This window comes from Littorina saxatilis, linkage group LG4, assembly GCF_037325665.1.
Source record: "Littorina saxatilis isolate snail1 linkage group LG4, US_GU_Lsax_2.0, whole genome shotgun sequence".
Taxonomy (NCBI): Eukaryota; Metazoa; Mollusca; class Gastropoda; order Littorinimorpha; family Littorinidae; genus Littorina; species Littorina saxatilis.
Window position 1 is genome coordinate 38,575,198 of NC_090248.1, and position 26,299 is coordinate 38,601,496.

General features: G+C 41.1%; 3 protein-coding genes across 4 annotated transcripts in view; 2 read left to right on the plus strand and 1 right to left on the minus strand.

Annotated features, from left to right (window-relative positions):
* Window positions 1-14,926, plus strand: part of LOC138964693 (acylamino-acid-releasing enzyme-like) — a 27,542-nt gene extending 12,616 nt beyond the window's left edge. Inside the window, exons 14-22 of one of the 2 annotated variants that reach the window (XM_070336718.1) lie at window positions 411-500; window positions 1,729-1,809; window positions 2,189-2,277; window positions 2,703-2,813; window positions 3,702-3,750; window positions 4,153-4,183; window positions 6,913-7,015; window positions 8,299-8,405; window positions 10,990-14,926. In XM_070336718.1, coding sequence (XP_070192819.1) covers window positions 411-500; window positions 1,729-1,809; window positions 2,189-2,277; window positions 2,703-2,813; window positions 3,702-3,750; window positions 4,153-4,183; window positions 6,913-7,015; window positions 8,299-8,405; window positions 10,990-11,095 — 767 coding nt within the window. In that variant the 3' untranslated portion in view covers window positions 11,096-14,926. Of the gene's footprint in view, window positions 1-410; window positions 501-1,728; window positions 1,810-2,188; window positions 2,278-2,702; window positions 2,814-3,701; window positions 3,751-4,152; window positions 4,184-4,511; window positions 4,543-6,912; window positions 7,016-8,298; window positions 8,406-10,989 lie in introns of both variants that reach the window. The other variant, XM_070336717.1, reaches the window with a different exon arrangement.
* Window positions 12,199-19,808, minus strand: LOC138964696 (large ribosomal subunit protein mL42-like). The gene is made up of 6 exons (XM_070336720.1): window positions 19,680-19,808; window positions 19,096-19,165; window positions 18,592-18,676; window positions 16,835-16,867; window positions 15,667-15,788; window positions 12,199-15,231 (listed from the first exon to the last, which is right to left on the minus strand). Exons 1-6 carry the CDS (start codon window positions 19,729-19,731, stop codon window positions 15,177-15,179), a joined length of 417 nt encoding a protein of 138 aa, XP_070192821.1. The 5' UTR covers window positions 19,732-19,808; the 3' UTR covers window positions 12,199-15,176.
* On the plus strand, window positions 19,791-26,299 carry LOC138964695 (kelch-like protein 36). Its single transcript, XM_070336719.1, has 5 exons — window positions 19,791-19,865; window positions 20,379-20,714; window positions 22,439-22,681; window positions 23,485-23,661; window positions 24,270-26,299. The coding sequence occupies exons 2-5, from the start codon at window positions 20,586-20,588 to the stop codon at window positions 25,521-25,523; spliced, it is 1,803 nt and encodes a 600-aa protein (XP_070192820.1). The 5' UTR covers window positions 19,791-19,865; window positions 20,379-20,585; the 3' UTR covers window positions 25,524-26,299.

The window sequence follows — 26,299 nt, forward strand, 5'->3', positions numbered from 1 at the left end:
CTTCAGATTGGCTTTATCCTGCGATCGGGACAAACAACTATAACTCTTATGTGCATGTTATGCAGCGCGCTCAATCATAACATGTTTTGAGCGATCACTACGGGCCAGCGATCATTTCCGCCACTAATCGTAAACTGGGATGAACCTTATGAACACTGATTTTTGAAAGGAAGGGGTTTTCATATTGTGCACGCTGCATTCACATTAGAGCGAGTTGTTTGTCCCGATCACAGGATAAAGCCAATCGGAAGCTTGGTACATGCTCCGCCACGTTTTGAAAAGCTTGTCCAGGTAAAAGGGGCTCTTACTCTATCAGACCGCTACAAATCCTGAGTTATTTCCGAAGATCGTCTATTGTGCTTTTAGGGATGTGTTTCTGCGTAATGATTCATGCATCATCCTGTGTGCAGATTACCTCAAGTTCGAAGCCCTCCTGTACTTGCCGGTCAAGGTGGATAAAGACGATGGCCGCAAACCTCCACTTGTACTTTTTCCACATGGTGAGTACCCCATACTTCTTATTTTGTTGTACAGTGGTACCTGCGATAAAAGGACACCCTTCAACCAGCAAAAATATCCCTACCTTACAGGTGCTACCCTGTCATGACAGGTATATTTTGGTAAAGATAATAGATAACAAGTCGCGTAAGGCAAAAATACAACATTTTGTCAAGCTCAGTCGAACTCACAGAATGAAACTGAACGCATTGCATTTTTTCCGCAAGACTGTACACTCGGCAGCATCGTCTGTTCACCGCTCGTGGCAAAGGCAATGAAATTAACAATCCAGAAAAGCGCGGTAGCGGGTTGCGCTGAGGAGGATAGCACGCTTTTCTATATCTCTATTCTTTTTAACTCTCTGAACGTGTTTTTAATCCAAACATATATCTATATGTTTTTGGAATCAGGAACCGACAAGGAATAAGATGAAATTGTTTTTAAATCAGTTTCGGAAATTTAATTTTAATCATAATTTTTATATTTTTAATTTTCAGAGCTTGTTTTTAATCCGAATATAACATATTTATGTTTTTGGAATCAGAAAATGATGAAGAATACGATAAACGTAATTTTGGATCGTTTTATAAAAAAATAATTTTAATTACAATTTTCAGATTTTTAATGACCAAAGTCATTAATTAATTTTTAAGCCTCCAAGCTGAAATGCAATACCAAAGTCCGGCCTTCGTCGAAGATTGCTTGGCCAAAATTTCAATCAATTTTATTGAAAAATAAGGGAGTGACAGTGCCGCCTCAACTTTTACAAAATGTCGGATATGACGTCATCAAAGACATTTATCGAAAAACTGAAAAAAATGTCTGGGGATATCATACCCAGGAACTCACATGAAAAATTTCATAAAGATCGGTCCAGTAGTTTACTCTGAATCGCTCTACACACACACAGACACACACACACACATACACCACGACTCTCGTCTCGATTCCCCCTTCTATGTTAAAACATTTAGTCAAAACTTGACTAAATGTAAAAAGGCAACAGAAGGTGTCCTTTCTTTGGAGGTGTCCTCTCATCAGAGGGGCCTCACATCACAGGTACCATTGCAACCTGTTATCATTGCATTCACAACCCTTTTCCTCCTTGTCTTCTGAATATGACTTCCTCATCTTTTAGTTTGGACCACATTCAGTGTAATATCATCAGTGTGAAAGAATGATTGGTGCAGTTTTGAATGCATTGTGTTTTTATTTACTTTGTTTTTGCAGGTGGTCCTCATTCCACGTTTGACTGCGGCTTTGCATTGAATCCAACAGTTTTGGCCTATTGTGGATTTGCAGTTTTGTGTGGTATGTTACCTTATGACATGACTGGTTTAATATGCTATGTGTGGTACGTGTGTATTATACAGTGTATGTGCGTGCGAATTGGCCTGTCTACCAGAGTGGTGCTAATATAAATGTGTGTACTTTTTCACACTGCAAAAAAACCCCAAAAAACAGAAACAAATAGAAAAACACTTATCTCTATCAACACATTGGTACATTGTTCTTTTGTTCATGCTTTTAGTTTCTGTATGCTGTAAGCTGAGATGATTTGATATATTAACTGTCTTATGATCCAAAATTCTGTGTGGAGGAAGTACACCTGAGCATTTTTATCTTATATTGCCAAAGGATAGCACATTCTTTTTGCAAACTGATGGGTTTGTTTTGGTTTTTGTTCAAGTGAATTTCCGAGGATCTCTTGGTTTTGGACAAGATGGTATCACCAGTCTCCTGAGTCACATTGGAGACTTTGATGTGAAAGATTGCAAGGTAAGAAATGTATAGCCACAAGAGAGCACCTGCATATTTATGTTCAAGTTTTGTATCTTCATTTTTTTCAGTCTTCAATACCTTTCAGCATGGGCTCCATGATCTGAATAAAGTAAAGAGGCAAATGAACTAAGCCCTGTGCTGTTTTCTCTAATTAGCAATTTCCTCTTGAAAGAGCGAAACGAAAAGTCAAAAGGCTGACTGTTTGTTCTTTTGGGAATAACTATACCGCCTTTATTTGATACAGGTATATGCCGCACAATGAAGCCTTGATTTAGTCAGAAGGCACTGAAATAAAGAGCACAGTAAACTCCCCTCGGAGATCAGCCACTGACATACATATTATTGAAAAATATATTTTATTGATTTATATTTTTAATTGAAATTATTACTGAAAATGAGTTCCAGTCATCTAACTGTTTCAGCTTGCCATGGATAAAGTTTGTGGAGAGAACCTGGTGGATTCAAAGAACGTGTTTGTCTACGGTGGATCCCACGGAGGCTTCCTATCTGGTCATCTCATTGGTCAATACCCTGTGAGTCAGAGAGAGAGACAGAGACAGAGACAGAGAGAGAGAGAGAGAGAGAGAGAGAGAATGTTTATTCATCTGCTGTCTGTGACGTCACAGCACTTCACACCCCAGGGTTGACATTCTTGCACGTGGTTGAACTTGCAGTGTCACAGTGGGGAGGTGCGTGCTGTGTTGGGATGGCCAGGCTGCGTGTTTCACGTGATCTGTTGATGTCTGTGTCAGGTGTGTTTACTTCTGCGGTGTGGAAATGACACAGTAGTTTTTCGGGGGTGGTTTCAATTAGCGGCCCATTAAAAAGTTTACTTGCCTTCTCTTCTTCTTCTCGTTTTGCTTTTCTTTCCTCGGCTCTCTTCTTGTCTCTTCTCATTTGGCTCGGTGGTTTTCTGCGAAAACATTGAACCGTGTTCTCCTGGGTGACACTGTGAACGTAGCATGTAGCTTGGTCGCCATCAGTGGTCGCCGGTGCAAATCTGACAACAAAAGTCAAGTTGCTCCCATTGCCGGCGATTTTCCACGATGTGACTTGGTGGTTGTGGAGCAGGGCTTGGAGGGTTGTTTCTGCAGCAGTTGGCAAACCAACGACTGTCATTTTGAAGAGTTATTGGCGACGTTTGGTTAAATTGAAGCACAGCTCAAAAATCCAGGGCAGGGCAGGGCAGACAGAGGCAGACAGTCAGAAAATGTGTGTGCAGAAGCACATCTATTATAGAGAGAAAGAGAGAGAGAATGTCTGAATGAGTGTGCAATTGCATGCACTACTATACTGTGGTGAAGGTAAAGATAGTTGATTTCAGTGTACCTCAGAGGTATACGTTATGTTCTAGCATTCCTGACCCTACCTCCATTCTACTTGTAGTGCTTATGAGAACTTACTTTGTTTTGTGATTCCAGGATACATTCAAGGCTGCTAGCATGAGAAATCCAGTCACCAACCTGACGTGTGAGTGACCCTAATACCTCTGTAATTACCTCTACAACAATCACATCCACTCCAACCCCCACCACCTCCCTCTGTAAATATGAGCATGACATATGGACATGAAATGGGTGTTAAAAGTTAGTCATGTAGACGGGAGGATATATGCCATGTGAGATTGTACATTCATGTGTAATGATCATTATTATGAACACAAGCAGACATCACAGACAGACACAGACATTGTAGTTGTACACACACACAAGCATGCACACACACCCATGTACACACACATATTCACACGCAGGCACACACACACAACTTAAAAATAGCTAAATTTAGGAGAAAGAAAAGGAACCGGATGTCAGCCTTTTAGAAATTGCAGATTAGTCCAGGAAATTAGAATTAGCTCTGTATCTGTTGCAGCCAGAGTTTGGACAAGTGATAAACCTGACAAGTAAGTTGAGGAAAAGTATTGGTGTATAATGATGTTTTGTTTGCCAGAATTGCACTGTCTTCTTCACACTCAGAAACGCAGATTCTTTCCTCTCCTTCAATCCTTTGTCCGTGAGAAACCAATGAAAACTGACTTTTTTTTAATAATAAGAACAGCTTTTGTTTTCCAGCTATGCTGGGAACCACAGACATTCATTGGCAACAAAGTGTAGTACTTGTCTCGCATGCCAAGCATAGCTCAGTTATCGCCATATTGCTTTCCCCTGCCCCGCCCCTCTATTACAAGCTTTTGAATGAATTTTGATGAACATCGTAATCTTATTTTGCAGCCATGTTTGGGACTACAGACATTCAAGACTGGTAACAAACCTTGTTCATTTATGATAAATGTTTTGAAAACTAGTAGGTTTCTAACTATGTGAGTTATGATAGCTGCTGGTATTGCTACTGACATATATATATATCTTAAAGTTCAGGAGAATGTTTATTGTATGTTAATTTGCCAAACATTAAAGGGGAAAATGTGCTAATTCATCCAAAAAAATAATCATCTGCCCTGTTTACTTCCTGCAGCCTGTTTTTCTATACCCCGATGTGGATATACTGTACATTTTTTTCTGAGAGAGAAAAAAAATAGTGATTTGTTTTCATCATTTTTAATCATCTTCATTCAAGATGAAAGTTCCTGTTCACATTTGGACAAAAAGTTGGCGGGGATGTAGCTCAGTCGGTAGCGCGCTGGATTTGTATCCAGTTGGCCTGAGTTCGTCCCCACGTTCGTCGAGAGATTTATTTCTCAGAGTCAACTTTGTGTGCAGACTCTCCTCGGTGTCCGAACACCTCCGTGTGTACACGCAAGCACAAGACCAAGTGCGCACGAAAAAGATCCTGTAATCCATGTCAGAGTTCGGTGGGTTATAGAAACACGAAAATACCCAGCATGCTTCCTCCGAAAACGGCGTATGGCTGCCTAATTGGCGGGGTAAAAAAACCGGTCATACATGTAAAATTCCACTTGTGCAAAAAACACGAGTGTACGTGGGAGTTTCAGCCCACGAACCATAGACCAAATAGCCTGGACCGCCAACTCGTCACGTGACCCTTCGAGGTTACGACGCTCGACTTTCACAGGGGCGCTTAGCGTCCGGTTTGAAAGACAGTGAAAAGAAAGCACGCTCCAGTTATTTTGTGACAATGTGTGGTGACAATGAACTGGATTTTCCAAAACTCCAAACTAAACTTAACAAAAGTCATCGAAAAACATGTTCCATAATTATGCACTTTAGCTGAGTTTATTTTAGCATTTTCAAAACTTACCTCGGCAACTTCGTCCATGTTTACAATCGACACCGGATATGACATCCCCCTGATTTCTGAAAGGCCAAGAAGAGCGGGGTAGTAGTTGCGCTGAGAAGGATAGCACGCTTTTCTGTACCTCTCTTCGTTCCTAAATGCGAGGGGCCGCTACCTCGTAATAGAGAGAAAGAGCGGAGAGAGAGCTAGTTGGTGGTCCAGGATAAATGGTCTATGCACGAACGCAGAAGAAGAAGAAGAACAAAAAGTGAAATATGGAGTAGCCGACTGAAAAGTTGAGTCGGCCTGATCTTTGCGTCGCCATCTTCAAATTTCTTACATTTGTCTGCTCAGTCACTCACTTACCCAATCCAAGCCTGCTTTACGCTTTTAAACTTGATTTTTAGAAACATTTCCAGATAAATCGCGCCTATAAAGATGTCAGAGCATACATTGATTACACAAGGTAGCATATTTTATGACTATTCGAATATAAAACGCGACTGATGTCACGTTCGTCAGAATGACCAATTCTACGAATTTCGTTTCTCTTGGCGAAGAGATCGGATGTAAGGTGTACCGTACTTTCCGGGTCATAAGGCGCGACTTTTTTCTTCGAGTTTGACCCCTGCGTCTTGTATAACGAAGCGCCTAATCCGTGTATGAAATACGAAAAAAATCAAAGAGACCGCCTGAGTACCAGTCAAACAACTTGTGATAATGCATGTTTCAGCTACTAGGTACTACCCTGGCCAAGTTTCCTCTCAAGACATCAAAGAGACCGCCCCATAGGTTAAACTCGGTCACTGACCCCGGTCAGTGCAGGAAGTGTTTCCTCTCTCAGATCTATGACAGGGGAACCACCTCTCATAGCAAAAACTGGGTCATTGACCCCTGGGAAGAAGGTCAGTGTCTAAACAAGGCAACCCAGCTATCACAATGGACCTGCCTTTGATCTCGCCGCACACACAGAGCACACATATTTCCACTCTGTATTCTTCCTTTGATGTGCGGCTTATTTTCATTCTTCGACCGTTTGTTACCGGTATACTTTTTTTAATTTTGGTGCGCCCTATCGGCCCCCTGCGCCCAATGGGTTACTGGATTACAATTTTGTTTAAAAAGAAGGGGGTGCGCCTTATGCGCTGTAGCGCCTTGTAACACGGAAAATACGGTACTCAAAAAGGTTTGACATTTTACAATCAAAAATGCCAACCATACAAATGTGGTAGATAGAGCTTAAACAATGACCACGAGTTGAAAAATCAAAACAAATCAACCACCCTTTCAATACCCCCAAAAGTCTTAAAAGAGGGGTAAATTTAAAGACCTAATACTAACACTAACACAAAATCTGGAAAAGAAGTATCTCGTAAGAGAGGATGTCTCAAAAAAGGGTGTACCGTAGTCTAATCAGTAATGACTATTGACTTGCAGGATTTTCACTGAGGCAGGAGAAAAGTTTGACTACAAGAGTCAGGCTTCTGAGAACATCCTTGCAAGACTTTGGAAGGCCTCTCCTGTCAGATACATAGATAATGTGAGTAGTTTCGTATACCTGTATGTTGTGTGTGTGTGTATGTGTGTGAGTGCATGTTTGTGCATGTGTATGTGTGTGTGTGTGTGTGTGTGTGTGTGCACTCAGGTTTTGTATTTGATAATAGTTTACAGCTGACATGAGTTTGCTGATCCCGACATTTCCAATAGATTAATGCATTTAATCAATAAGCACTTTAATCGTTGGGATCTTAATTGGAGACATCAACATGGATGACAACATTCCTACAGGGGACTAAAATTCAAAAACAGAGACTGCCAACATTCCAAAATTCAGAATACAAAAACAAGAGTGGGATGTTATTGTAATGTATGACAAAACAAAATGTCACACGCTTTCCTTCTTTGCCACTACTAAAGCTAACGTGTGCAAGATTGTATGTTACACGCTTTGGAGCATGTGCAAGAACGGATTCAAACTCGAAATCGTCCCTCCAAAAGCCCCAAAATGCACACACGACTTTTATTTCTCCTGCTGTTATCGTTTCTTCTCTTTACAAATTCTTCAACGCTGAGAATACTGAAAACGGCATCCCAGACGAAAGTACGTACTGTTTCCATACGTTAATTTAGCTGCCCTTGCAAAGTGGCTCGCTCAGGAGGCTTGTAAGTCTGAAACCAGAAGGACAGAGTTCTGAACATAGATGACAAAGACCCCAAAAAGAACAAACATTTCGCGGATGCAGACACAGAAAGACGTCATGAAGAATGCGATGCTTCAAAAGATACAGACTGTGACGATGACTGTGACGTCATTCACATATATACCGAGACGTCATTCACAGTTGTTTGGTCACTTCTGTCAAAAAGTAGATCTCTCCACAATGGCTGCTCCTGTGTTTAGGTTTGTCAAGCTTGAGTACACAAAACGTGTTTGTTCTCTCCTCTGTTGAAGCTGTGAGACATAAATTCTATTCCGACTTGGTCGTGTGACAGAGTTTTCTTCCACACTCGGTTAGCTCATGTGTAACTCAGTCTGATGGTTTCGTTAGACAATCAACGTAATCTTTGGTGGAAGAAAACGTCTGTCACACGACCAAGTCGGAATAGCAGGTAATGTTACATTCACTGTTCTGCGACCCAGCAGTCTTTTAAGTGGACAGACAGACAGACAAACACTTGTGATACAGATAATAAACTTACAATCCGAGAAATTGTCAAAGAAACAAGAGGGGACTTTCATTTTTCCACAGGTAAAAGCTTAGGGATGTTTTTTTGTTGTTGATAATATTCTTAGCTTTCAAGTTTGCATTTTTGTCTACCCAGGTGAAAACACCAGTGATGCTGAACATTGGCCTGAAGGATATGCGAGTGCCGCCATCACAGGGCCTGGAGTACTACAAGATGCTCAAGGCTCGAGGCGTTTCTGTCCGGTGAGCATATATGTATAATCAAGGTTTATTTATTTTACAGCGGTACCCCTAATATAATAATAATAATAATAATAACTGAGCATTTATATAGCGCAACATCATAACTTTACAATTATGCTCTTTGCACTTGACACATTTAAAATTAAATTAAAACACAGTTATACAAGCATTTACATCTACATTCATAGTCAACAACGCTTAATTAAAAGCATACACCATCAAACATACATTACAAAAAATTCTTCCACTAACTAAGTAATAAAAACATGAATAAAATTGGTAGTGAAAACAAGGAAATACCAGCTGAATACCCTTAATCAAACAGAACATGTTATCAACAATACTGAAAACAGCCCCAGATGATATACATTATCACATCACTAAAACAACAAATACACTACATGTAGCCTACTGATGGACTGAGAAAAACAAAATCAGGGGTTGTATTTCTTGAAGAGGTGTGTTTTAAGTGCTCGTTTGAATGCTTGGGGTGACTGAGAGTGGCGGATGTGAACCCTTTATGAGGCCCCTTTAATGAGGACACCTGGCAATAAAGGACACTTCTGGTGTCCCTTTGTTTATAAGCATGCCTGAAATATTCCTGTCTTAAAAAGGCATCTGCAATGTATATATAGGGATGTCATTTATGGCTGGTACCAAGGGTGTCCTTTTGTTGCAGGTACAACTGTTCTACATTATTTCAGTCAGAAATAATAAAAGAAGAAAAAAACGCTCGCGCTGGACCCGAGTACTCTTCAGACTGGTTCGCTCCCCCAGTATGAAAGTTTTTGTCTTGTGCACGTTTAAGACCAAGTGATTGCTCTGTGTGAATTACAGGCATTCCCTTTGCTATATAAATACATTGCATGCGAGCCGAGGATGTGCTTTACAAACAAACACATATACACACTCGTACACACACAAACTCATGCACACACACATTCACACACACACACACACACTCTCTCTCTCCCTCTCTCCCTCACTTTCTCTCTTCCTCACACACACACACACACACACACACACACACACACACACACGAGTACAGACTCATGCACACGCACACACACACACACACACACACACACACACACATACACACACACACAAACAGTAACACTAACACATGTGCACACAATCTTGAACACACACACACACCGCGCGAGAGAAAAAAGACTACAAGAGGTATGAAGCCGGCTGGCTTCCCTTCGCTCGTTCATAAAATTAGGTCGCGCAGCACGCGAACTCAGTGGCACACGCAGCGTATGTGTTCTCAGGCCCAGTGACGCTGTTCTATTAGCCGAACAGCAGTTCTATCCCACCGCGAATTGCGCCCACCGCCACCGCCAAGAGTCGTTTTTGTGGTTTATTTCGCATTTAGGTCCCAGGTAACATTATGAAGTTTTAATACGATCAATCGGACCTATTATCAAGTTAGTGTATCAACTTTTGAACGAACTGCGCCCAGTAGTTTCCCAGCAATAAGCTGTTAAGTCGAGACAGACAGACAGACAGACACACAATTAAAGTCTGTTGGACCCTAGTACTGCATACTCGGGGATAAAAAAACAAGTCGCGTAAGGCGAAAATACAATATTTAGTCAAGTAGCTGTCGAACTCACAGAATGAAACTGAACGCAATGCAACGCAGCAAGACCGTATACTCGTAGTCCACCGCTCACGGCATAGGCAGTGAAATTGACAAGAAGAGCGGGGTAGTAGTTGCGCTAAGAAGGATAGCACGCTTTTCTGTACCTCTCTTTGTTTTAACTTTCTGAGCATGTTTTTAATCCAAACATATCATATCTATATGTTTTTGGAATCAGGAACCGACAAGGAATAAGATGAAAGTGTTTTTAAATTGATTTCGAAAAAAAAAATTTGATAATAATTTTTATATATTTAATTTTCAGAGCTTGTTTTTAATCCGAATATAACATATTTATATGTTTTTGGAATCAGCAAATGATGGAGAATAAGATAAACGTAAATTTGGATCGTTTTATAAATTGTTATTTTTTTTTACAATTTTCAGATTTTTAATGACCAAAGTCATTAATTAATTTTTAAGCCACCAAGCTGAAATGCAATACCGAAGTCCGGGCTTCGTCGAAGATTACTTGACCAAAATTTCAACCAATTTGGTTGAAAAATGAGGGCGTGACAGTGCCGCCTCAACTTTCACGAAAAGCCGGATATGACGTCATCAAAGACATTTATCAAAAAAATGAAAAACACGTATGGGGATTTCATACCCAGGAACTCTCATGTCAAATTTCATAAAGATCGGTCCAGTAGTTTAGTCTGAATCGCTCTACACACACACACGCACACACGCACATACACCACGACCCTCGTTTCGATTCCCCCTCGATGTTAAAATATTTAGTCAAAACTTGACTAAATATAAAAATGAAAAGGGGCTGGATATGTCTGTGTGTGTTTGTGATTGGTTTGGTGGATTAGGATGTTAGTGTGCACATTCGGTCAGGAGAAAGAAATAGTTTAAGGAATTACTGAGCGATTAAGAAAGAAATGTAAGAGACAAATGAGTTTTGTTACAAAATGTTGATGTTTCTTGCAGGTGTCTGACCTACCCGGATAGCAACCATTCCCTGGCAGAGGTGGAAGTGGAGGCAGACAGTCTGGTCAACTCTATTCTGTGGTTTGCTCAGCACATCTCTCAGTAGTCTACATTTTGTGGCGACGCGACAGTGGTACCTGTGATGTGAGGCCCCTCGGATGAGAGGACACCCTCCAATACAGGAGACTTTTTGTTTTCCCTTGACCAAAGATACCTGTCATGAAAGGACACCTGCAATGTGAGGACACTATTGTCTGGTCCTTTCTTCATGCAGGTACCACTGGATACTCTACCCAGACTACACTTATCAAGAATGTTCTTTACAAAGCCATTGTCTCCAGGAAAGAGAAACATGTTTCTTACACTGATTGTGTCTAGAAATGTGCACAGGGGACTGACTGACTATTAGGGTTTAACGTCCTCTTAGACCACTGGTCTATATTGGGACAGGTATTGGTAATACGCTGAAGATATGGTGTGATACTTTGATTCGAACAAGCCCGCTGTGGCTGTCTTCTTCGACACACCAGCATTGGGTTTGTCTCGTCAAAGTATCGAAAATACGATCATGATAATCAGAGACGAGAGATGATGCATGCGTGTCTTCGTGTTTTCCAAGCCCTGAGACTTTCGCTGTGAACGTGGGATCTTTTTCGTGCGCATGTGTGCACACGGGGGTGTTCGGACACCGAAGAGAGTCTGCACAAAGTTGACTCCGAGAAATAAATCTCTCGCCGAACGTGGGGATCGAACCCACGCTGATAGCGACCAACTGGCTACAAAGCCAGCGCGCTACCAACTGAGCTACGTCCCCGCCCCACAGGGGACTAACGAAGAGAATAACAGATGTGCATTAAGGTAGCTGGACAGATTAGAAAGAGAAAAGATGTGCATTGGTACCTGTAATGATGCAAGGCTCGTACAATGAGAGAACTTTCAATACAGGAAACCTTCTGTTGTGCCTTTGCCTTTCATCTTGATCAAGAGATACCTGTCATGAAAGCACACCTACAACGAAAGAACACTTTTAGCTACATGGTCCCATTGGTGTTCTTTTATTGCAAGTACCGTAAAATCCCTAGCAAACGCCCAACCCCCCTCCGCACTGATTTCGGGTACAAGTAGGGGGTGGGCGTTTGCTAGGTATACACCCCTTTGCAAAATAAAGTGTCATCACATTTTTATGAGAAAAAACAGTGATACAACATGTGATTTTTTGCAATTTTAATGAAAAATAAACACACCGTTTGTTTACACAAATAAAGATCAACGTTCTGTGATAGCAAAAAAAGAAGAAGAAAACACCGGCGAACCATCAAACAGTGTGCACAAATCGTAGATAAAGGAGGCCGACTGTCTTAAAACACATTTTTTTAAAGCAAAAAAGGGGTGGGCGTTTGCTTGGTAGTGACCCCTCTGCACAACTTTTGGCCAAAAGTGGGGGGTGGGCGTTTGCTAGATACTGGGCGTTTGCTAGGGATTTTACGGTACTACTATATTCTGTATCAAAACTACACTTCCAGCACAGAAGAGAAAGTATCAAGAATGTCATTTACTAAGGCAATTGTCTCCAGAAATGAAAAAAAAAATCCTTGTTGGTTGCTTCCAGAAACAAGTACGACTTAATCCCTTCACTGCCACAGTATAACAGCATTTTGGTATTGCTGTGTGCCAGGGCAAAATTTCGCTTTCTTCGGTAGGTTCACTAATCTGTTCACTGCTCGATCATTTATTGAGATATCTCTTAGATCTTTGGCATGTGTTTTGCTTATACCCTTGGCTATTATAGGATGACATGATCATTGGACTTTGTGATTGTTATAGTAAAAATTGATATGACCATTTTTGTCAAAAATTACAGTTTCCGGACTTACACACACACATTGCAGCACGTAAAACCACACAAAACACTGCTAAAACTGGTGTCAAACATCAGGTACTCACATTACAGCCCATAAAAGTATTCTTCTGTGTGGTAATCCATAAATCACTTCTTGTAGAGCTTCCAGACCACTGTATCGCTTGAAAACAGGTCTACGAGTTGAGGTCCGACTTTTGGCCGCCATTGTGAACCCTATACTCAGTTCTACACTTCTAACAAAGTTTTCACCACGTGGTACTAACTTATCCGAACGGTCAATGGGAAAGAACTGTGTTTAGAACCCCTACAAGTACTTGGACAGTGGTTACCTCCCATTCAGTTTTCAGAAATGTTCTGAAATGTTGCTGATGCAAATCCCCCGTACTAGGTACGGTTATGGGCGTACGACAAACCGAAAATGACCACGTACCTAGTACGGGGTGGGCAGTGAAGGGGTTAATAAACAGAATAACAGAAATACAGACAGCTGAATAGAAGAAGAAAAAGATGTAACACCTAATTTATGCATTCGTAGACAGACAGACACAGGCATAGACTAAAATAGCATCATGTACACACAAGACAGATCAACATAAGGGGACACTCACTCCAAAGCCGATAGTCACAATACAAACAATGAAGTGCAGGCAAATGCACATACCCAACCATACACTCGTAATCACATGAACAATATCATGGATATATATGGTCGACACAAATACATGATGCATGATGTATCCATTTGCTTGTCAGATTTTTATGTTCTTGAGAAGTGTGATTTTTACGATATGAAAAATGATCAAGGACCACAACTCAGACACTTAAATTTAAAACTGTAGCGCGATGAAGCTGAAACCATTGAACTATGCAATGATGGCCTTCAGAATCAGATGCCTGTTGACACATATTCCAGAGCTGCTTAGTGTGAATGTTTGTGGGACTGCAATCTGATTTTGTGTGTGTGTTTTTTCTCTTAGTATATACACAATACAGTAGACTTTTTTCTTCTATTCTTTTTTTTTTTTATTCCAGTACAGCTGACTAATCATGTTTGTGCCATCCCAGTATTTCCAATACTATCAGAATCAGAATCATGGTACAAATGGTAGCAAGTTTTGATTGTATGGAGACCATGTTCTCAGAATCTGCACTGCATGGTCAAACTAGTTCTGGCATGGGATTTTGAAATCTGACCTAAATTTTGTTTGTGGATTGTGTGATGCTCCTCATTTTAGAATAAATGAAAATTGCCATGTCATGAGACTGTCAAGTATTTTACATGGAATACTTGTCAATCCTTGCCTTTTTTATTTAAAATTTTGTATTTTTATTATGATGTACAGTTGTAATTCAGGGGTGGGAGTGAGTGAAAAAGCTGTGTACATGTATAAGAATACTGAAGGATGCGTTTGAATGATTACAACCCCAGTGACGTACTTATCCTACGTTCAAGGAATGGACTGGGGTAGAAATGAAAAAGGCTTAATGTATCGAATGGCAGTGAATTGTGTTATTTATGGACACTGTACCATAGCACATTGATCAGGGTGCTGAGAAATTTCTTTAAGTTGCACACCTAAAATAGCAGCCCTGAAAGTCCAACAAATGGTGTACTCGCCTTTGGCTAGTGATTCTGAAAATGTACTAGCCAGAGAGAGAACTTTACTAGCCAAACCAACAATTTGTTTCATCAGCTTTACTCGCATTTAGCAAGTAGATAAACATTTCTACTCGAGTTACATGTTTCTACTCAAGTTTTTATCATAATTTATCCTTAGAAAAGGCTTATTTGTGTAAATCAAGTACTGTTTGTATGTATAAATGTATGTGTTTTCCTCCCAGATTCTTAACAACTTTGTCTGTTTGAAATTGTTTTGTTTTTCAGTTTTCTCTTCTAATGTTTGTCTAAGAGCAAAGCAAGAATGACTAGTCAGTCAACTCTTAGTACTTAATCTACCAAGGTGTATTTGGTTAGACTTTTTTTTGTTGAGGGGGGGGTGTTATATCTTTGAGACTATATTTTAGTAATTTTTTAGCACTATTCAGATTTTTGAATAAATACATATTTGGAAACGATTTTGCTGCTTACCTTCCTTTTGTTAGTAATTGTTGTAGCCATGTTTTTGTGAGTGTGCAAATTATCTTTCACACCCACACATGACACACACACACAGGGGTTTTTTTTCCTTCAAAATTTCTCTTTCTTTCTTGAAAATGATGACATTCATAACAAAAAAAAAGTTTGCAGATAAAAACAGAACACAGAAAACACAGTGGAACTTTCATGCACACAATCAATCGATCAATCTTAATCATGCTATCATATTCATAATCCTTCTCTGTCCAGTGGTAGATTGGGCTTGCGATACTTCTTCCCAGGCCTGAAATAAGAAGAAAAAACAATGCATGACAGTTTACTAAACAATTCCTCTCATCTTCGCAGAATTCTCTAAACCACTGCAGTACATTCTAAGCTATAGCAATTCAAAATGAAGTTTTGGAGGTTTGACTTTGAATTTCTTCAAATAAACGCCTCTGCTATAGATTCTGTCTGTAGTGCAAAAAAGTTTCTAGTTCTACTTAGCGTATCTACTTGCATTTACAGTATTGCACGCACACACACAAACAAGCAGACACAGATTCACATGATTTTACAGGGAAAATCTCCTGCTCACACAGGCACAGAGAAAAACACACATGGACAAATGAATACACATGCAGACACAAGCACAGAGAATCACACAGACAGACAGACAGACACACACACTCTCTCTCTCTCTCTCAAAACTGTATCCACATCTCAGCCAGTTACATACATGGGTCTCCAAGTGTGTTTGGTGGTGAAGAACATGTTGCATAGTTCATGGTCTGTTGGTCCATCTGCTCGCATCTTCAGTTTCTCTTCCATCAGTAAGTTCACCTTGAGGGGTGATTCACCCTGCACAGCCGAGACAAATCAGAAAGTCTTGGTAAAAGGAATAACCATGACAATACTCTATTTCAGCCTGACAGCATGTATTTACATACACCCCACAGGTTAGGGGGAAGAATTTACCCGATACTCTCCAGCATGTCGTAAGAGGCGACTAACGGATTCTGTTTCTCCTTTTACCCTTGTTAAGTGTTTCTTGTATAGAATATAGTCAATTTTTGTAAAGATTTTAGTCAAGCAGTATGTAAGAAATGTTAAGTCCTTTGTACTGGAAACTTGCATTCTCCCAGTAAGGTAATATATTGTACTACGTTGCAAGCCCCTGGAGCAATTTTTTTATTAGTGCTTTTTGTGAACAAGAAACAATTAACACGTGGCTCTATCCCATCTCCCCCCCCCCCCCCCCCACCCCCCTTTCCCCGTCGCGATATAACCTTTGTGGTTGAAAACGACGTTAAACACCAAATAAAGAAAGAAAAGAAAGATGTATTTACATGTACTTCTCAACATTGTCTACTCATCAATGAACCGATGATAGAGCTATTTTTTTTCTTCACAACTTTTTCAGATGAGACAAAAATCAATGAAGAAATACTAGACGGAGAAAAAGAAGAAATTAAGACAATGACAGACGAGCACCTTAACAAAATCAGATGGAGGTGAATCATACAGAAAGTCTGGGTGAAAGGAAAAACTATGACGATACTCTCTTTTTCAGCTACATGTACTTCTCAACACTGTTTCTTAAAAAGACAAGCTGTACCATTTGACTGTACTACTGGTGAGACTACAGATATAACTTTTAAAAACACGAAACACTTATCATTCACATGATTCAGCAAGAATTTCTTCCCTTCTTTTATTTTCTGAGTTCAATAGTTCTCAGAAGAAATTAAATTCCAAAACTAACTGTTTAAATCAGAAAACTTAACATAAGTACAGATGAGGTAGGACTACTAGATGTCAAAAAAATACTGAGGCAACATTAGCTGGCACTCCTATCCCCCTCTCCCCAACCCCACCACAACACACATAAATTAAAGGAAAATTACCTCAGCAGCCTCCTCTTCGTTTCTTGGAAGTGGCTGAAACAAAAATACAGAGTATTTTCAAGTCCTATTTATGTACTGGCAAATCCGGATAAGACGAAATTGAAGGGACCGAATTGTTATTGTGTCCTATCCGAAATTTCGACTTGGTCATAGTACAGTGGAACCCCTCTCTAGCGACCTTGAAAATGTTGACAAAAATCGGTCCTTATGGAGGGGGGTCCTTACAGAGGGAGGGGGCGGGGCCACAAAGAAAGTCACCTCAGATTTTCTTAAAAAAAGAAAACAGAGAAGTTTGAGTTGCTGACGACCGTTTCCTCAAGTAAACTGCTTCGATTTCATGTTTGACATTGTCGATGGTGTCCACCAGTTCTGGTGCATGTTTCAATGCAAAAAGAGTTAGTTTCTGAGCAAGCATTTCTTTACAGCAGTCCCTGCAATGATGAAGGCCCTCCGAGAAAGAGAGTGAAAAATCGGCCACCGTTCTCAGCATCGGGTATCTGTGTGTAACCTCTTTCATTGACAAGATACTCTTGTTTCCCTGCAGCCTTGACCAGTGAGTCGGTTACCTAATCTGTGAACCCTTCAGTTGTGTTGCTTTGTCAAAAGTTAGACACAGTCAACTAGTTTTGCTCTGAGTGAACAGCGGTGCAGCTGGCCTCAATTAGCCGGTGACACCTCTCTGGCCACAGCACCAAACAGTACATGGCTGGGGAGAGAGAGAGAGAGGGGGGGGGGGGGGGGGGGTGGGGGGTAGCTGGCTAAACTCAGTGGGGTGTCCGGTGTCACTGAAGTCAGCAGGAAGAGCATTGGAGAGAAATAGAGAGGTGTACTCTTCCAAACAATTTCCAAAGATCAGTTGTAGGGCTTAGGGTAGTCAGTGAGGGAGAGTGAGAGCTGTTTGTGTACAGTCCGACTGAAGAGTGAAAAGTCACTGCCACAAGATCGGCATGCAGTCAATAAAGCCAGACAAGAAGAATGATTATGACATGCGGCTCTATCTGCTGGGTTTTTTTTTTTATTCAAACTGGTTTTCAACGCTTATTCTCACAAAGCATCTGCACACCTGCCTCTGTGCTGTGTTTGTGTGGCTGCTTTCGTATGATGTCAGTGCATGGTGAGTGCGTTCACTGCCTTGTCACCACTTCCCCACCTTTTTCAGAATGTTTTCTTGGAGTTGGATAATTCTCCTTACTCCTCGCCCCCTCCTTACTCCTCGCCCCCTCCTAACTTCAGTTCATACTTTATTGCGTGCCGACTGACCAGTCGGTGTGGCGTCCGTGTAGAGAAGAAGGGAATAAGGTTACACAATGCGCTAGTGTGAGACGCCAAGTTTCGTGTTTCGAGTTGCTGTAGTAAATATAGAGTAAACTTTGTCTTTGGGACTGACTTTCTGTTGTGTGCTATCCGTCTTTCGACTTACGTAAGAGAAATCCCATTTCGAGCTCAGGGTACTTTGTACACATAGATAAAGAGGGATAATTCCGGACCAGAATTTCTTTGTGTGCTAAGCGAATTTTTGACTTAACCGTTTGTGAGTTAACTGGATTTGCCTGTACATGTATAGATTTAAGGTATGAAGAGATGATTACACAGATTTTCTGTTTTTCTCAGTTGCCCTTTTTGACATATATAATATATAATGTGCATATAGTCTTCCAAATCACACACACAAACACACACACAAATATACACCCCGTTCATTGTCTGTCTGCGTGTCTGTCTATTTGTCTTTCTCTCAGCACACTCATCAAGTTTACCTGAGTACAGTCATACGGAAACTCTGGTTCTGGGTGCCAGCATATGATACAGCTTTTGTCTGGTGCCATGGCTACCCTGGGTTGTCTGCAACATTGCAGGAATTTTATAATGTCTAACCAGTGCACTTGAACATAAATTATGACACACAAAAATACTGGAAACAAATAAGTGAAGTACATTTCTATGAGAATAAACAATTTCCATAATTTTTCTGAGGTAGAAATAGACACAGCTGTCTGTGTCAGAGAAAAGACATTTAAACAATATTTTACACGGCATTACACATCGTGCAAATGATCAGAAATATCTGAGTTTTAGATGGTTGTCTCTATGTCATTATTGATCCTTTTGTGAAGATATTTGTGAAAGAGTAAAATAAAATAAAAACTGTAAGGAAAAATTTCACTTAAGTATCACACACACACACACACACACGTAAAAACAAACACACAACAAAACAAATCAACATGAAATAGAATAAACAAAGTGTTTTCAGCACACACCTGTCTGCATCTAGCTCCTTACAGCTGGTTGCATACAGCCTCCAGTGGCCTGAGGTGAGTATTTGTGTACCTGAAATCATCACCGAATATATTGGTCAAGTATTACAGTCATAAGAATATGAACAAGTAATGGCAGATTTTAGGGCCTAAATATTACAAGCCATATTGTTAATACAAAAACTTAGTACTATTGCTGGAGTAACAGATCGACACACATGCCTAGTTATGCACACACAGATGAGTACACACACACAAACCCACACACACACAGACGCGCGCGCGCACACACACCTAATAAAACAGCGACATTCGATTCAGTCCAAAGCTAAAATATTCTCATTGTTCCTTTGCTCTAAAATTAAAATACTGTTAATATCGCCGCTCCCCTTTTTCATCAGTTCATGGCAAATAGATACAACCAGACTCGTCTGCTGCGGATGCAGGCCTCGAGTATCAATTTGAAAACAAAACATTACCGTGCAACCAATGAATTAAACAGCACGATCTATGACAATTCATTCAAATTAAGATGGGATGCAACAGTTTTGTCAACCGCATTCTTGTGCAACTGTACAGAAACTTACGAATGCTGGTTAAAGCTCGCAGCATGTTGGCCGCAGTCAAGGACGCAGCCATCTTTGATTCACGAGGGGAAACTACTCTTCAATAAGCTTAGGCATTGCTCAGAATGCAGGCCCTTAGATCCCAGACCCAGAGAAGATTGTTGTGTTTTGGGGGAGATGGAAATTGCTTTGCATGGCAGGAAACGGGTAAGTTGAGAGTGAAAGTTTACCCTGCCAGACTATTTGACACCAAAGATTAATAATGTAGTCTGATTTTTGGTTTCTGGCAAAGCGGACGAGAGGTACACATGATGTGACTCATTGTTAGGGATCCGATTGTTAGATACTGGTTTGGTCGGTTTGGCACTTGAGTGATCATTTTTAACTGTTAGCAGACGACATTTGTGTTGTTATTTTTCACCATCTCTGTGGCATACTTTGTTAGATTTGGAGGAGGGGGAGGGGGGGTATGTTTCACTTCTAGCAGGGATAACGTTTTGTGTTTCTGTCTCTTATTTGTTTCAGATAACAGTTTCAAAGAATGTTATTAAGTTTTATGATAGAAATTGTATGCCTACACAGTACATGCAGCTAGGTTACTGAACTATGACTAGGAGTGTCCATGACAGAGTTGTCCTGCGGCTTCTGCCCAGGTATTTTTTGAATGCATACTTTTAACACTAGCACATAATTGTTGAGTATATATCTGTTATGTTTCAGGATACATGCATGGTTATATAACTTATAACTTTCAACTGATCAACACACTCCTGCCTTGCTTTGAAGTCAAAGTTATTCGCAGCAATCGGAACTGCAATCATCCGAGTATCGATCATCAACAAACTGATCTAGATTGGGAGAATTCACAAGTGCCAGTCACACGGCTAATTACCAGCTAATATCAGTGGGTCATTAATTAATTCACACATGATGGCGACCAGCGGCCCAGCAGAAGGAGATGCAGTGGAAGACGAGCCTGCTCGATTTGAGAGCATTCAGATCGCACCTGGCAGGATGAAGTACATGAAGCCCAACTTCAACAAAGTGTCTGCCAAGGTGAGTTTTCTTGTAAAAGAACCTTGTATATTGTGGAAGTATATATTTGGGTGTATGTAAGTGGCCCATTAAAAGTTAAAAACATAGAATAAATAGCAGACCTGTTTACCATTACGATTTTGGCGTAATTTATTACGATTTTCTGCAAAAAATACGCCATTCCGCTATCCGTGTCAAGACTACGATTTTCATAAATAAAAAAAATTTAAAATTTTTTTTTTTATTTTTTTTAATTTTTTTTTTATCAATTTCACATGTTTGGCATTGTTTTTTTCAATGGCAAAATGGGGTGAATAAGCACAGGACTGACCAGAGATCATGTCTGTCTGATGAAACGCTGGAGAGCCTTATTCTAGTGGTGAAGTCTCGCCCTCACTCATTCGGCAAGCGCAAGTACAGTACAGAAGCGCTTGACACACTGAAAAAGGCCTACTACGAGCAAAAGAAAAAGAATCAGTGATGCATGTGCTTTTGATGTGATCTTCTTTGAAATTATGATGACTACAAAAACTGACTGATGTGTTTTGTTTGTGAATGATGGATATATGTGCATGATTGCGTTTCGCAGACACAGTTGTCATGTGCCGCGGCGTTGTAATTGGCGACGAATGCTGGATGATTACTATTTTTGTGCCAGGATTACTATTTTTGGGGCTGAGCATTACTCCAAAACACTTATGGGGGTAAACAGGTCTGAAATAGTATTGGTCCATTTATTGAACTAGAAGAAAGTTTGATGCTTCTACTATGAGTCACTGCATGTCTATCTTTGCAATTAATCTGTCTGCCTGTGGCTAACTGTAGATACACTTGTCTGTATTGTCTGTTTTTTGATGTACCTCTTCAGTTATAAATTATAGAGAAAAGCTGAAATTAAACAATATATTTTAGCTGTGTCACTAATTATGTAGCACCGTGGACTCCCCTTAAATAAGTCAAAAGTATAGACAGAGCAAAAAAAATGATGTTGTCTGTAGGTAGACAAAGAAGAGAGTGCCCGAACGAGGTCAAGGGGAAAGCATCCACGCGAAGCTGGCTGGCACAATCTCTGGCATTACCCAGCGATTGGTCCATGTGCTACTCATAAATATTCATGGGGTTACAGCAGAGGAATTCCGATTTCCCATAAATTTCCTTGTTTCCCACAAGACTTTTTATGATCTTTGGCGAGCGCAGTGGCCTAGTGGATAAGACGCCAGCCTCCCAGGTGGAAGGTTGGGGTTCGAATCCCGGCCACGCCTGGTGGGTTAAGGGTGGAGACTTTTTTATCTCCCAGGTTAACGTATATATCATATATGCAGACCTGCTAGTGCCTTATCCCCCTTTGTGTGTATTTTTTTACAACCACAAGACCAATTAAGTGCACACGGAAAAGATTCTGTAATCCATGTCAGAGTGGGTTAAAGAAAATACGAAGCATGCATCCCCCAAAAGCGGCGTATGGCAGGCTAAAAACAGTCATATACATAAAAACTCACTCGTGCAAAAACACGAGTGTACTTGGGAGTTTCAGCCCATGAATGCAGAAGAATAAGGTCTGAAAAAATCTGAGAAAATCAGATCTTAAAAGGGAGCGAGTCTTACAAATTGAGGTTTATTTCAGAAATTCTGAACAGAAAATCTGAGGGAGCAGCTATAGGCTCTTAAAAGGGAAGAATTCTTAAAACAGGTTTGGGGGATGTCTTAAAAAGGGTGTTTCACTGTACTTTGTATTTTTATTTCAGATGTACGACTACAAGTGTGATATAAAACTCACAGTGTCCGGGGCAAACTTCAAGGCTCACCGGGACGTCCTAGCTGATGCCAGTGACTATTTCTCAGCCATGTTTTCACATGACATGCTGGAACGAGAGAAGGATGTCATACAACTTCAGGGAATCAGCTCCGGAGGCTTCTCCATCATTCTTGATTATTTTTATCATGGTCACGTCACTATTGATCATGACAACTGTGAGGACGTGTTAGAGGTAAATTAATGGGTTCAGCTAATATTGGCTTTTCCCTTCGCATTGTTGTTTTCTGGCTGGTGATAGTCTTTAAAGAAATCAAAGAAAGTAATATGTGGTATTTAAAGCCTACTTTTTGAAACTTGCTGCATAGCATTGACACTGAAATTTCTTTAGAAAGACTTTGCAAAGTCTTCGCTAAGCTCAATTAAGAAAGGCCTTAAATAATCAGTTCGAGAGATATTTATGGAAACAATTGTGTGTACTGAAAGATATCATTATATTTACCTTGCTTTTGTTAATGTTTTGTCCTGTCTGATGTCTTCAACACACAAAGAAAGAATTAGCAGGAAAACAAAACTGCGTTCAGACAGAAGAGAGTCATAGGGGTGGAGCTGGGAGATATACATATACTGGGTTGGGAAAGTTGCTGATTAAACCACAAACTTAAATAAATTTTAATGCCAAAGTTTGTATTTTATCTTTTTTATGGGAAACCTTAGCTTGAGCCATTACAGTGGACCCCCCCCCCCCCCCCCTTTTAAGACCTCAATTGTTTTCTTAGACTTTCTGTTCAGAACCTCGGTAAATTTTCCCCCATTTTAAGACCCCCTCCTTTTTAAGACCTGAATTTCTAAATTTTTCATCAACCAGATTGTGTCCGGGGTCTACCTGAATATGCCCACCACATTTGAAGCGGATCCATCGAGAACTTTGGCCGTGCATCGCGAAGTGACAGACAGACACACACAAGCCGTATATAGATATAGATACAGGGGTTTCCACTGTATTCCTTTTCCTGATTCTGTCTGATTTTCTTTCAGGCTGCCCGCTTCTTCCATGTGGAATTCCTTGTGGATGCGTGCTGTGACTTCCTGGTGCACCAGCTGGGCATGGAGAACTATCAGAACGTCCTGATCCTGGCTGACAAGTACTGGCTGGGAGATCTGCGAACAGACATCTTCAACTTCTTTGGTTCTAACATCATGGAGTTGTCTAAAGTGAGCTAGTTTTCCTGTTGTTGGTCGAGTTTCTTGTGCAAGTTAGAATGTTAGTAGTACTTCTCTAAAGATTTCTTGACATTTACTGATTTAGTACGGTGACATTTCACCTCTTAAGGACAAGACATGGGTTATATGATTCGAGTTTTACGCCCTCATGGCTTTTGACAAGATACACAAGTGTATGCGTGTTTAGGTGGTATCAGCCATCTGCACTTATGGCAGAATGACCGAGGTCTTTTATGTGCCATTGTGGTGACACGGGGGTGGGATATGGCTTCCGTCTCTGGGTCTGCACATAAAGTTGACCCATGTCCATCCCGGCCCGAATTCGAACCTGCGACCTTCCGATCACATGTCCAGTGCTCTACCAACTGAGCTACCGGGCCCCCACCCAATCTATTTTAAGGCTTGGCTCTCTCTTTTGATAGACCTAATTATCACTGACTGTAACTGTCATGTCAAGAGTTTGCCTCTTAAAAGTGTTTTGTTTAATAAGTCCTGACAACATAATATTACAAAAAAGCCACTAGCAAAAAGCTAAAAGCTCATAGCAATATTTTCCAGGACGTTTAAATAATTACCACTTTTTTTGTGTCTGGCTACAGGAGAACAAGTTCTTTGAGAACCTCGACGCAGACCTGCTGGTGCAGTTCCTCAAGGAGGACGTCTATGTGGACGCCCAGGAAGACTTCCTGCTCTACTTGGTGCAGAAATGGGTGGAGACCAAGCCCGAGGAACGCCAAGACCTGCGCCTTCCCCTCCTGCGACTCATCCGATTCCCGCTCATCGACCTTGAGACCCTGGAGAGTTACCCCAAGACGGTGACCCAGTTCCCAGAGATCGAGGACGCAGTGGAGGAGGCCAAGCATTTCAACATCAACATCCCCGCACAGTGCTTGCGGCAGGAGCTCAGGTTCACAGCCCGAGGAGCTCGCCCCTGTGTTGTCATGCTATCCTTCCCAGAAGGTCACTTTATCCTCAAATATCGCGCACTTCCTCCCTCAGAGCCTTCCAATTGCACAGAGGAGATTCAAGACAATGAGGTTGCTTATGACTTTTCCTACTCTGTGACGGCCGCCATAGGTGACTTTCTGTACGCCACCGGAGGCTATGACGAGAAAGTCTGCAGCAGCATGCAAACGTTCAGGTTCAGCGCCCGCACGCGTGATTGGCAGGAGCTTGCTTCCATGATACAGGCGAGGGTATCGCACTCAACGTGTGCGTCACGCGATCGCATCTTTGTCTGTGGCGGTGTGGACCATCAGGTGGAAGAGACGGGAGAGACGGAAGAGATTCTGACATCCGCCGAAATGTACGAAGTTGCAGACAACGCTTGGATCCCTTTACCAGACCTTGTTCATGGGACGTATGACAGTGCTTGTGCTTTTCAAGACGGTGTGTTGTACATGGTTGGAGGGATCAGCGCTGACCCGTACGAATCCATTCCTTCAGACGCCGCCTTCCGCCTTCCATTGGGTTCCGACGCCTGGGAGCCAATGAGGGGAATGCTTTATCCACGTCAAGGCCACAGTCTGACGGCGCATAATAACCGCCTGTATGCCATTGGTGGCTACACGGCCAACCCTGACCCACACGCGGCTGGTTTCGCCGACTGCGTTCAGAATGAGGTGTGTGACCTAGAGACCAATCAGTGGACGGAAATCAAACCGATTCCGCCCAGCTTTGGTCATATCCTGCGCTCCGTGGCTCTTTATGACAACAAGATCTACTTCCTGGGAAACGGGCATCTAGGTTGCTATGACATTGAAAAGGATGCGTTTGAGTGCCTGGACTATTACGGGCTGTTCATCCACAAGCTTGCTGTCATGAGAGTTGCGTACCCTCTAGTAATAGATTGAGAGTTGCCTACCCTTTACTGCTTTAGTGATGGATTGAGAGTTGCCTACCCTTTAGTGATAGATTGAGAGTTGTCTACCCTTTACTGCTTTAGTGATGGATTGAGAGTTACGAACCCTCTAGTGATAGATTAATGTAGGTATACAAATCCTGTAGTAGTTATACACATTTTTCTGGCATTGTAAGTTTTTCCTCTAGTTTATACAGTGCTGCAGAAGAAGAAATAAGCTTGTAGTTTACTGTTGTTTGCATTTATGGTGAAAGAAGACCACCCAAATGAATGAACCAGAAATGTGCTTTTGTGTTCGTCTCTCTGTCGCAGAGGTCTTATATTTAAGCCTGTTAGGAAGCAGTGATTGAACAGCATGTATTTCATACCATATTATCTCATTCACAGTGAACGAAAATTCTTTTGCAAAAATGCTACAATCAGACCTGTTTACCCTAAACCCGAGGCAAGAGTACTTTCCCAAAAAGTTGAGTGTATTTTTCAAAAAGTTGGTGTACTTTGCAAGCAAAGCCATATGGGCTAGGGAAAATGTACGCGTGGGTGCAAACGTGTTTGTGTAAGAATAGCATGTCTTGTGAACACCTTCAGAATTTAACTCCTTCCAATACAACAGGGATAAAAACAATTTTATTTACCTGTCAGTTTATAGCATTATAACCAGTGTCTTCCAAACAGATTGATAATGAAAAGATGAAGTTCGTGAAATAACATCTACGGTTGACATTGCTTCAGCGCGGACTACAGCCTTTTCTTCTGGCAGGATTTGCT

Excerpts from the sequence above, each read along its gene's own strand:
- LOC138964696 (XM_070336720.1), bottom strand. The coding sequence starts at position 19,731 with ATGGCTGCGTCCTTGACTGCGGCCAACATGCTGCGAGCTTTAACCAGC. Across the intron at positions 16,868-18,591 it reads TTCCGTATGACTGTACTCAG|CCACTTCCAAGAAACGAAGA; the intron begins GTAAACTTGATG and ends TTTTTGTTTCAG. Across the intron at positions 15,232-15,666 it reads AAACACACTTGGAGACCCAT|GCCTGGGAAGAAGTATCGCA; the intron begins GTATGTAACTGG and ends TTCTTATTTCAG.
- LOC138964695 (XM_070336719.1), top strand. The coding sequence starts at position 20,586 with ATGATGGCGACCAGCGGCCCAGCAGAAGGAGATGCAGTGGAAGACGAG. Across the intron at positions 20,715-22,438 it reads TCAACAAAGTGTCTGCCAAG|ATGTACGACTACAAGTGTGA; the intron begins GTGAGTTTTCTT and ends TTTTTATTTCAG. Across the intron at positions 22,682-23,484 it reads ACTGTGAGGACGTGTTAGAG|GCTGCCCGCTTCTTCCATGT; the intron begins GTAAATTAATGG and ends ATTTTCTTTCAG.